At 55.7% G+C, this 11,549-nt stretch overlaps 1 protein-coding gene across 2 annotated transcripts; it reads right to left on the reverse strand.

The window, feature by feature from the left end:
- Positions 1 to 2,411: 2,411 nt before the first annotated feature.
- Positions 2,412 to 11,115, reverse strand: C12H3orf18 (chromosome 12 C3orf18 homolog). Of its 2 annotated transcripts, none has more exons than XM_029918784.1 (5): positions 10,865 to 11,115; positions 8,898 to 9,289; positions 5,908 to 5,933; positions 5,223 to 5,370; positions 2,412 to 3,995 (listed from the first exon to the last, which is right to left on the reverse strand). In XM_029918784.1, exons 2-5 carry the CDS (start codon positions 9,129 to 9,131, stop codon positions 3,915 to 3,917), a joined length of 489 nt encoding a protein of 162 aa, XP_029774644.1. In that variant the 5' UTR covers positions 9,132 to 9,289; positions 10,865 to 11,115; the 3' UTR covers positions 2,412 to 3,914. The 2 variants fall into 2 exon arrangements, with proteins under 2 accessions (XP_029774644.1, XP_029774645.1); XM_029918785.1 differs by lacking the exon at positions 10,865 to 11,115 and adding an exon at positions 10,761 to 10,832.
- Positions 11,116 to 11,549: the final 434 nt, after the last annotated feature.

Here is an 11,549-nt window from a genome sequence, read left to right on the forward strand (position 1 = left end):
TCCCCCCACCCCATGCCTGCTGACTTTCCTCTAGGTCCTGCAGGTGTGTGGAGGTCTCCCCCTGGGGAGAAGAGACACCTACCCTGATCTTCCACTTGTAGAATCCAAGAGGCCAGGGTGACAAGTGGGGGTGAGGACCCCTGCCAGGGGGTTCTGAGGCAGGTGTGAGAGAGGGAAGGCCCTTGCGCAGGTGGGACAGCATCCCAGCCTCACCCCCTCCACTGTACCTGAAGGTTCCCACACTCTCCCTTTCCCTTACTCCTCTCCCTGCATCTTCTGCTTATACACTTCTTGTTCATTTCTCAGCTTCACTGGCTTTTCAAAAGAGGCCTCTGTACAGCCACAGACACCTCTGCCTGCAGTTCCCCCTGTCCTGGGCCCACAGAGGCCAGGCTGGATGGGGTGCCAGACCTGCGGCTCCTTCGGTGCCTTTGGACACCCTCAGCCAACATGATCCACACTGAGGACTGCTGAGAGGTGCAGCTGCACAGGATAGAGTGAGCTTATCTGCCCTCAGCCTCTGAATGCCCTCCCCACCCCCCGCCCCGGCACACCTGGACCTTATCCCTCCCTTCTTTTGCATACAGATGTAGATATAAAGATATATAGACATAGTATGTGTATATATACACATCATACACACACACACACACACACACACACAATCATCCTTTTTTCCTATTTGACAGCTGCCTCCTTCCATCTCAAATGGAGGTGCAGATACCAACCAAGGGAGCTGGTTCACTGACAGGACCACAGTGCTGGTCTCAGTAATGTTTCTGGAAGGAATTCATAGCAAGGTTAGATTGGTCTATGGGTTTCTGGGCTCACCTCCCCAGGAACCATCTTTACATTCTGAAGGTGTCTGTGGTGTCTGCCTGCAGCCAGGCACTGGGGTTACTGTATACACTTTGGCTGGAAGTTGACACTTCACTTCATTAAACAAGATGGCTTCCTCTGAGGTGCCCATCCATGTCCATGATGATAGCACCCACTGCGAACTGCTGCAGCTTTTGCCCTGAAGCCCTGGTTGCTATTCATTTGTAGAGGTTTCGCTGGTCCATGTGTGTGTGTCTAGCAGGGGCATTTCCCAGGGGTCTCCTCTAACAAACAATTTCAGGAGCAGTAAGGGCAGGCAGGTGGCTTTCTCACCCCATCCTCCTGGCTGAGGGCAGTGAGGAGAGTTATGGTCAGCCCACCAAGCCCATGGTCACAAGGACACAACAACCGAATCCTTTCACCCTGATATTTATTGATCCCATGCTCTGTGGAAGACCTGGGAATGTGCAGGGAGTTTGGATCTCCAGGATTGGGAGAGAGAGATAGCAAATAGGTGGGTAGGGGGTATCCGCAAAGGAACAGGGATGAGGCAGTGGCCCTGTCACCCACAGAAAGTTGCACTGTCCACCTACCTGGGCCCACCCATGGGAAAGGGCATGGGGTAGGCAGCAGGAGAGAAGGGGAACAGGGTCCTCCTGGAGCCTCTGTCCTGGCCCTAGTCCCTAGGCGCTAGCCTTACCCTGTAAGGCTAGCCTCATTCTTTTAGGGTCCCTCAGTAGGGTCCCTACAGTCTTCTGTAGCTCCCACATTTTTGGATTGAGGGTTTACCGAGTAGGATGGGGGCACACAGCCGATCGACCCCTCTCCTCTCACTCCATGACCCTTAGGAATCCTTCTGCTAGTCCACAAGACCAGGGTCATCACTGACAGGTCCATCTGTCTGACCCCAATGAGGGTGGCCTGTGGAATGTTTGGGGCATCGCCTTTACCCAGGGCCCTGTCCTGCAACCCCAGCTTCCCTCCCTGCCCTCCACCATGGAACTGGTGCTCACCCTGTCCTTGTTTCCTATGCTGGCCTGTAGGCTCAGCTCTTTAGGGGAGGATCTGGATGTCACTTAGAGTCCTGGTGTGTGGGACTTTCAATGCTAAACTTGGGCAGCCCTGAGAAAATGAGGCCAGTTTGTCATCCTGGTGTCATCCTCCCCAAACCCTTCTGAACCCTGGAGGTGGTTTCCACGCAAATGACCTTAAGGCTTCCCAACCCCACCCACCCCCTGCGCCCTTGTGATCTGGGAAAGACCACATTATTGTGTCCCCTTTTGTGTTTCAGACCCAGTTCCTATGGATACTGAGGCGCCACACATCCCTCTAGACCCTGGAGCTCAAACCCCCTCCTTCCTCAGGTCCCACAAGGTCCTGTCCACTTAGCCTTTCCACCCAAGGGGACGGTAGGCATCATGACTCCATTCCAGAGTTGAAACATGAGGCCCCACAGCATTTCATCAAGGAAAACCAACTGGGCTGCCAGCAAATAGCTTGGATCCAAGTGGCTATGCCAGGCCCCCACACAACCCCTCACCCATCCTGTCTCTCCTGGAGTTTCACACCCCACGTGTCACAGACTCACACTCTTTTTTGTGTAAACATCTTAATTACATCTTTAATGCTCTCACATGGAGATGCTGTGAGTTAAATTACAGCGTCTGTGCATCCTAAATTACACACAGCTCTCCAGTTGGTTCAAGTGCTAATGTATTTATAGTATTTAGAGGAGGGACTACATCCCAAATCTTCCCCACATGGGCCTCCTTGCCCTCACATCCTGACACGTGGTATTTGCCCGACAGAAGGTTTGTGCTGCCGCCTCCACATCCCCTCCAGCCCACGGAGGACAGCAATGGTGGTGAGGCTGGGCATGGGGGTATGCTTCTGTGCATATGCATGCCCAGAGTAGAAAATTGCCCAGCTCCTGGTGTCTGGCTTGGCCCCGTGCCTTGCCCACATGCCCCAGATTGGTAGAAGAATTCCTGAGGGGTGTGAGGTGGCTGGACAATGAATGGGTAGGCTATGCTATCAAAATATAGGTCTGTTTCCTCGGGGGCTATCCCCACCCCGTTTCAGGCAGCAAGAATGTCCCCAGATAGCCCACAGCCTGTGACCACTGCCCTCAGACCAGTAGCCTCTCCCACAATCCTAGATCCCCAATACACACCAGGACAGGGAACCGTTTTCAGAAGCAGGTTACCTGGCTTGTAGAGCCCAGTGAAGAGATGAGATGGGCAGCAGGACCTTCACCTTGGCTTTCCTCTCCCTTTAGTCCCGAACACTGAAGGCAGAGAAGGTCACCTATTCTGATGCTCCCACTCACATCAAGGGGTCGGGTGGACTTGGAGGGTGGGACCCATGCAGAAGGTCTCCATCCTACCCTGTTCTGGGACACGCACATGCCTGCACATGGGCACATTCACACACATGCCTGAGGGCTTTCAGCAGGTCCAGGCCGTTCCTCTACACCCGTTCCCCTACCTCCTTTCCTCTTTCCCAGCCAACAGCTGGCTGCCAGGGAAGGTAGCTGGGAGGCCTCACTGACCCTCCAAAGTACTGATAGGCTTTGGGTAGGAGCAGCTCTCTTCCTGGCATCCTTGCCCACCTGGCAGTTCTTGTGTCATCCCTGGGCTTCTCCTGGGGCGACATGGTTGTTGCCTCTCCCCACTCCAGAGGAGGCTCCAGATTCCAAAGACAGGCCTCTCCCTGACAAAGGGGAAACCCTCCCTACTCTCCTCTCCTTTCCTCTCCCTTCCCATGTCTCTCCCCATTTCCTCCACATTAGAGGAACAGACCATGATGTGAGGGGTCTGGGGAGGACACAGGAAGCTTAGTGTGGCTCTCAACCTTCCTGACATGAGGGGTACCCTCCATGCCAGGGCCCTCAGATCAGGGGACATCAGTAGCCAGATGTCCCGCCTGGCCAGGGCCTCTCTTAGAGCCTGGAGAGTCAGCAGGTGGGTCCTGGGAATAGTCGGGCCTTGGCAGGGCAGGTCCTGAGAGTAGGTCTTAACAATAACAGAGTGGGCAGCTCAATGGGCACTGTGGCAGGTGTCTTCATCAGAAGTCCAGGCCTGTCCCTGGGTCACTCACGCATGGATGGCATTGGCTACGTCGGTGAACACCAGCCGGCTGGGCCTCTGCAGTGGGCCCTGAGAGGGGAGAGTGGTCTGCAGAGAGACAGGGGCATCAGGGACCTTGACCAAGGCCATTCACCCTCTGGCCCAGTCACCTCCACCCTTGCTTCCGGGTTTGCCTGTTTTCACTTGGCACCAGCTATGCCTTCCATTTGGAATGCTAAGTTCAGCCTGGATACACCATCTGGCTCCGATGGCCCCTCCCCGCACAGCCATCACCAGCTTGCCAGCATGCACTTACCCTGTGGGCCTAGAGGCTGGATTAATTAATGCATGCACCACTCTCTCCCAGCAGAAGGGGGCATACTTCTGTATCCCCCTAGCCCAGCCCTAGCTCGGGGCTGGACCAAGGGAGGCAGGGAGCACACAGGAAACAACTGTCAAATTGTCAGTAGTCCCAAGGGCTGGGTGGACCAAGGTTCTAGCCTGATTTCCCAAACATCCCAAGTAGGGAATGTGTTCTAATCAGTTACCACAGAACTGGTGGCAAACTAGGTCTCTGGACTCTTCCTGAGTCCAGTCTCCTAATTCTGCCTCTGGCAGGGCCAGTGCATCCCCCCAGCAACCTGTGCGGTCAAGGCAAGGAGAAATGCAAATGGGTCAGGGAGAGACCAGGCCTCCTCATGTTGCTCTGGCCCTTGGGGATTTTAGGGACTGGTGGCAAGTGGCCAGGCAGCAAGTGGCTCTGACAGGGTGACAGATACCTAACCCTTTGGCTGTAGGAGACAAGTTTGGCTGGGGTCTCCGCCCACCTGGGGTTTGTCAGTTACTAGGAACCCCCTAGTGTACTCAAAAATGCCCTTGTTCCAGAATCTGACCCCAACCATGACCCGCTCAGGACCAGAGCCCTCAGGGGGGCAGAGGCACCACCAGCCTCCCAGTTCCCAACAATCTCTTCCATCAGTCCTCTCCTGCTCTCCTAGCCAAGATGTGGGAGCAAAGAGGGCAAGAATTAGGACTTTCATTTGCAGACAAGAAAGCAGAGGCTCAGAAAGGCCAGGGGGCTGTTAAGATCACTAAGCTAACAGGAGCAAAGCTGGCCTGGATCCCAGGGCTGCTCTGACCTTGTGCAGTCAGTTTATAGGTGGCCACAGGGAAACTCTACCAGTTTCTAAACAAACCTGACAAAACCCATATACCTGATAGCTGCACCTGACCACATGGCAGGTGCTGGAAAGCTGCATGAATAAGGAGGGAGGGTGGGGGCGGAGGACTCATGAGCAGCCTGCAGGCTGGGTGGAGAGCCTGGTTAGTGCCCACCTTGCCCTGCGTGGCCTGCATAGAGGCAGCAGCCTGCATGGAGGCAGCATCCCGCCCGTGCTCCAGCAGCTCCTGCTCCAGTTCATCTTGTTCCTCCGTAGGGTCGAAGTTGTACATGGGCATGAGCTGGTGGCGGAGCTTCTCCAGCCTGGGGGTGGGGTGGGGGGAGGCTGCTGGGGGCATGGCAGGCCCTTCCCCTCCCTCCAGCCCTCCGGGCACTGCCTGATGCCCGGCTGAGCCATAGTACACAACTATGTTTAGGGGGCCAGAGATTTCCTCTGGGATTAAATGAAAGCTATTTTTGTACCTGCAGTACCACCTCCACCCCTCAGATAGATAGTTACCCACTCCTGGGACCAGATGGGGCTGTGGCCCACGGAGGCATGATCTGTGGGGTCCATGAAACTGCCTAGGCCAGGGCCTTGTGTGATCCACAGCCTCTGGGGGCCAGGCAGGGTAGGGGAGTCAGTGCCCTGGAGCTCAGGGCACTGGGGTAAGGGTGGCTTAGCACTCCTGGAGGGAAAGTATTCATCCCCAGCCATGAGTGGGCAGAAGAGGACCTGACTCCCTGACCAGAGTGAGGGGCCCCAAAGTTGGCAGGACTCTGTTTTCCCACCCACGTCTCCTGGAGTCCAGCCCAACACTGCCAACAGGCTGGAGTTCTGGGTGGCGACTGGGGAGTTACCTCTTCTTCTTCCTGATGTATAAAACCTGCAAGAGAAGGAGCAGCATCAAATGGCTGGGAACGGATTAGCCAGCAGTACCTCAGGACAGGGGACATGCTGAGGCTGATGATGGGGAGAACTGTGGGTCCCCGTGTACTCGGGGGATTCCCTTCCAGGGACACACACATCCTGCATTTGTGCTTCCTTTTGATGTTTACCAGCTGCTGACAGTGCTTAGGCCTCGAGGTGGGGAGCAGGTTTGTGCTTGAGGAGCCCAGCCAGGAAAGACCACACAGTCAGGCCTGGCCTGCAGACAGGAAGACCCTACCTCTGCCAATACACACTGCGGTGCCAGCCGCTCAGCACCTGCCTCAGACTCCTCAGGGCTGAAGGGGGAGGAAGATTTCAGCACACCCTCTCCTCTCAACTCCCCCCAGGGAGTACAGAGGCATGGATGGGCAAAAAGAACAGGGGACAGGTAGTGGCCAGACTCTGCAGGGCAGTGGCTCTAGGCAAGGCTCTGGGCTGGGGTTTTTGGTTTCCATGGGAGGCTGATGGCTTTCAGAGGACATGGCCTGGGGAGGAGAGCATGAGCCCCTGAATAGCACCCCAGTTTAAACACCAGAGCTCAGATGCTGGCAGAACCTAGGCAAGCCCTTGGGTCCTAACCCCCATTGTGCAGACTCAAAGATAAAGGCCTAGGCAGCCTGAGGAAACATGCAAGACCTAAGAGCTCTGGGCAGGAGCAGAACATCCAGATACAAAGCACTGAGAAGGGGAAGAAGGGCTGGCCACCAGGGCAGGGACTCCAGGGACCTCTGCCCCACCTGGCTGTTCCCTACACTGGTGGTTTCTGGCTGCTAAGACAATGATCACTTCTGCCTGGGGGAAAGCCATATCCCTAGAGTCTGTCCCAAACCCTCTGTGGCTCTCACATCCTTTTGTGCCCCATTCACAGCTTGAATCTGGTTTGGTTTCCAGCCTGACCCAAAGTTCCTTTTACTGCTTGTTTCCTCGGAAACACTAAAGGCCTGAAAAGAAACTGCCCCTTGCTTCCCATCCCCTCCAGGGGTCACATGTGGATGATACCCTTGCTGTCCTGTGGGAAGGATGCTGGGGGAGCTCCAGGTCTCAGGCACAGCCCCCAATCTGCCCTGAACCAGCAGCTTCAGCCCCAGCACGTGGACTCCCTCTACTCTCTCTGCTCTGGCCCTGCCCCAAACCCTCCTCACTGCCCTACAGACGGGTCTTCACGAGAGGCCAGAACTTTTATCCAATCATGCTTTGGCCCTGCTGTTCCCTCTGCCCCAACTACTGACACCACCCTACATATACCTTCCTTTTCAAATCTTCTCCACCCCTCACCATCCAGGTGCAGTGCTGCCTCCTCCAGGAAGCCCACTCATACCACTCCGTCTGTGTGAGGCACATGACCTGGCACTGATTTGCTCCTCCCCATACCCATCATGTCCCTGCTGGGGGCTGGCATGAGAGGAGAGGAAGCAGCACTCAGGGAACATCTCTGCACTTGATCTTAGCCAAAAGGCCGAGAAGCGATCAGGGAACATCTCTGAATCTCAGTTCCCAAGAGCTGTTTCCTGCCCTCCACTGCCTTTGTCCCATAGTCTTCCTCCTCTCTGGTTTGGGCAAGAAGGCCCTCTATCCTGGGCCTCTGAACGTTCTTCCAGAATGAAGAGCAAGGGAGTCCTCCAAAATTCTTTTTGCCTAGAGTCACAAGGGCAGATTACAGACCCTATATTTTCTCTGAGGTAAGATTGTTTCAGGTTACTTAATGGCCACATGGGCGCCATGGGGAAATGCTGGCGCTCTGCCTCGCCCCTGCCCCAGGAGCCCGCTCACTCTGTGCGTTGCATCCTGGCCCTGCTTGCTGGCCAGCAGTTGTTTCCTGGCAGTGATCCGGAGCCTACAGGGCCCATATGGCAACCTTGGTTTAACAGCAGCTCTAGCCAGGTCATGGATGGACCATCCACAGCCCCATTTTGCCAGAGCAACATGGTCCTGAGCCTAAGGCTAGCCATCAGAGCCTGTGCAGGGCAGTGGCCAGGATGTAAGCCAACTTGGGGGACCACAGGTGTATCCCCAGTCTTCCTGGTCTTAACCAACACAATCTTCAGCAGTCCCTCAGTGACATTCTGTGTGTCCATGTAGCATATCAGGGGGAGGGCCCATATCTGCAGGGACAGACACCAGATCCAGAAACATCATATCCACTACCAGGAAACACCTTCAATCCTCACCCCAGTTTACCTCGGTCCTTATGTCTGCCCAGTTCTGCCCCTTTTTGTGATACTGGGGCCAGGCCTCCACCTTGGAGTCTCAGCTGTAATGTTGCCTCCTCAGTTGTCCCTGACCACCCAACCTAGAAAGTCCTCCTGCCCAACTCCCAGCTCAGTCCCTCTGGGCTGCCTTTGGCATCCTTGGTTTACCTGTCCATTTCCTAGTCCCCCAAAGAAATATAGGGCAGGACCTTGTCTCCCTAGTCCCTGGAGACCTGAAGGCTTGGTCCAGGGCAGATGTCCAGTAAATAACTGCCAAGTGACTGGACACTGCCAGCAGCCTGCCATGCCTGAAGCATCCCACCCCTACCCTGCAGCCCAGGATCTCGTCCCTTTGCCTTCTGGCCTCTACTCCTCTTGTACCCCTCCCCCTACTTGCCTCATTGTCCTGACTGCTGCTCAAACTTCCTGCCTGCCTCCAAACTTTTGCCCATCAGGACCCTCCACCTGGAACCATCTCCTCTCCAACTCCTACGTGGGCCCCATGGCCCAGCTCAAGACCCCGTGTATCCTGAGAACCTTCTCTGATTCTTCCAATTGGAGGCAGCCTCTCTGGTCTCTGGGTCCCCAGTGGACAAATCCCTGGAGAAGAGGAAGATTGTGCTATCATTAACAGACAATCGTCTTCTGGTTAGATTCCCTAAAATCTAAACACTGACCACCCTCCTCCAACTGATGGCCACATAGGTCAGCCCATGCCTGCCAGCTCTTACCATGGCCACAGCCAGGCCAATCACTGTGATGATCCCAAAGGACAGAAGCATTGTGCCCACACCAGCTGTGCCACCAGCCACATCAGAGATTCTAGTGTCATTAAAGCTGGTAGCCTCTGTGCTGAGGGTAGTGGTCTCGGAAGCTGGCCCATCTGTGGCAGGCTCCAGGTCAGGTTCAGAGGTGGGAGGGCGGCTGCTGAACCAGCCCCTAGCAGATGGGATCCTGGAGTTCATGCTGATGCTGAGAGGGCCCTGGCTGAGACACTGCTTGTGGTCAGCCAACCTGCCAACTTGATTCTGACATCAGTAGTGTCCCAGCCCGTGGCCCCCTACTATACTTGCAGATTGCCACCTCCTTGGAAAATAAAGGGAGCTCCCTGGCTCCTTGGGTTCTGGAAAAGAAAGAATAAAAAACATGAGGCTTAGGACAAGACTCAACAGTAACATCAAGTACCCCTAAGTTCTGAAGGTACTGGGGAAATAAAAGTTGGAGGTCAAAGGCAAGTTCAAGGGACATCAGGACGTGTGCTTTATTTATGTACAGTTCCCATGTGGATTTAGGAAGGTGAAAATAACGCCCTGCCCCTTATTTAAGGGTATGATAACCAGAGTGATCATACCTGGAAGATGTGAAAGGTGATGGGGAGGTTTGAAAGAAAAAGTCTCTCCCCTGAGTAATAGCCATCTACCCAGGCCTACTTCCTGCATTTCCCATCTCATTCCCTGCCCCCATATCCCTCACCTCCTGCTTGGAGAAAAAAAAATACTGCAGCTTTTTCCTTTCCTGGAGGGAAACACTTGCCCAAGAGTCAGATGACCCTAGGTATGTCACTTCACTTCCATGTCTCAGTTCTCCTGAGTCTGAGATAAAACAGAAACAAAAAACAAAAACAAAACCCCACCTCCCTCACAGGGTCATTAAAATAGCGGCATGAACTGGTCCGTTAAAGACTTAGCTCAGGGCAACCCCTGCCCACAGTAAGCACCCAATATATAGACCTTCCCCACTGGCCAGCCCACTTGGGAAACGGGAGCCATAGAAGCCCCTGGACACAATCCATCGTGTGATCCAGGCTGTTTACAGTGGGGCGGGGCAGGTGTGGAGAGTCCAGAAGGCAGGAAGGAGAGAGAGGCTAAGGTCAGGTCCTCTGGCATGACTTCTCTGCAGGCTTTTAGGGTCACTGGACCTCTTAGGGGAGCTAGGGGCTGCCAGGGACAAGGAAAAACAAGGCAAGCAGGGAGTGTATCTTCAGATGCAGGGATGGAGCTCCTACTCTGAGGTGGTGCTTCTTTTCCCCTCCCTCCTCCCTTGGAAGGAGAGGGTGGGAGATGTGCCCAGGCCAGGGTGTGGCTTAGGTCTTCCCAGGCCAGAGGACACTGGGTAAGGCAAGTGGGAAGTGGTCCCAGCCAAGCTGCAGAAGGGCAGGTCTAGGGAGAAGGGGGAGATACACATACCTTCCTGTCCTAGCTCATGGGTTTATGTGGGTTTATGTGGGGTGCTTCCTTGTGCAGGCACATGGGTGTGTGTGTGTGTGTGTGTGTGTGGAGTGTACATACTAATGATGGATCCTTAGGAAGGGGTAAAGTTGGCAGAGGGATAGGGGGGCTCATCCCTCTCTACCCTCTCCCTCCAGCTAGGTTGAACGCGTCAGCAGTCCCAGGTTCTTTCTTGGCTCTGCCTCTGACCCCAGACATGACCTTGGGCCAGACCCTTAACTCTTGCTCTCGGCTCTGTTTACTCCTCCGTCCAAAGTAGAGAGAAGGCCCTGCCCATCACTGTCTGGGACTGCCTGAAGGTCCAAAGGGCAAGAGAAGGAATCGGGTGAAATGGGTTGGCACCGCGACCTCCGAGAACCCGCATACCGTTCACTCCCAGGTTCCTCAGTCCTCCCTGCTCCAATCCCCATCCCCGCTCTGCGACTCTGATTCCTCCATTCTTGCACAGAAGCTGCGACCTCAGCACTTACTTAATCCTCTCTGGGACGCCGAGCTCAGCCGGAGAGGCTAGGGGTGGTGGCGATCGGCAGGAGGCCAGGGCCGGGGGCAGCGGGACCGACCCCAGGTCCGCCCTCCCAGTGCGCTCGGAGCCGCGGGCTGGGCGGGCTACAGCGCACCGCCGGCAGCCGCGAGTGCCGGCTCAGGGAGCTTGGACCGGGACAGGCAGGGCCTGGATCCACCGCGGGGGTGGGGCCGAGGCTAGTAGCCCCACGGGTCCCCCACGCTCCAGTGCCTCGCTTCCCTGCCCGCTCCGCGTCCCTGGCTCCCGATTGGCTGTCAGGTCCAGAGCCCTCCCGGCACTGGCCTGCTCGCCTGTCGCTCGGATCTGGCTCCGCCTCCAGCAGGAGCCGGACACTAGGTGTCGGTTCTCGAAGACCACCCTTCACTCCCCATGGCCTTTGCTGAAGCAGGGTGAGGGCCTTGGATGGCCGAGCCCTTCTTGCACTGGAACTTGGGTCGAGTTCCACCTCCCCCGAGATAGACGCGTGCGCCCAAAACGCAGGCGGAAGCTGGAGGTTCGGGGAGAGCACTGGATTGGGAGTCCTTGGACCTCCATTAAACTCTGGTTCGCCCCTCAATGGCTTTCTGACTTAGAGCAAGATGCTTCCCCTCCCTGAGGCTCGGCTTCCTGCTCAGATGGGCTCTACGGAGAGG

This window comes from Suricata suricatta, chromosome 12 (genome assembly GCF_006229205.1).
Source record: "Suricata suricatta isolate VVHF042 chromosome 12, meerkat_22Aug2017_6uvM2_HiC, whole genome shotgun sequence".
NCBI lineage: Eukaryota > Metazoa > Chordata > Mammalia > Carnivora > Herpestidae > Suricata > Suricata suricatta.

What these genes read in the sequence shown, in the direction of transcription:
- C12H3orf18 (XM_029918784.1), bottom strand. Translation starts at nt 9,131, where the DNA reads ATGAACTCCAGGATCCCATCTGCTAGGGGCTGGTTCAGCAGCCGCCCT. An exon ending in TTGGCCTGGCTGTGGCCATG is followed by an intron (nt 5,934 to 8,897) that starts GTAAGAGCTGGC and finishes CTTCTCTTGCAG; the next exon opens with GTTTTATACATCAGGAAGAA. An exon ending in TACATCAGGAAGAAGAAGAG is followed by an intron (nt 5,371 to 5,907) that starts GTAACTCCCCAG and finishes CCCCACCCCCAG; the next exon opens with GCTGGAGAAGCTCCGCCACC.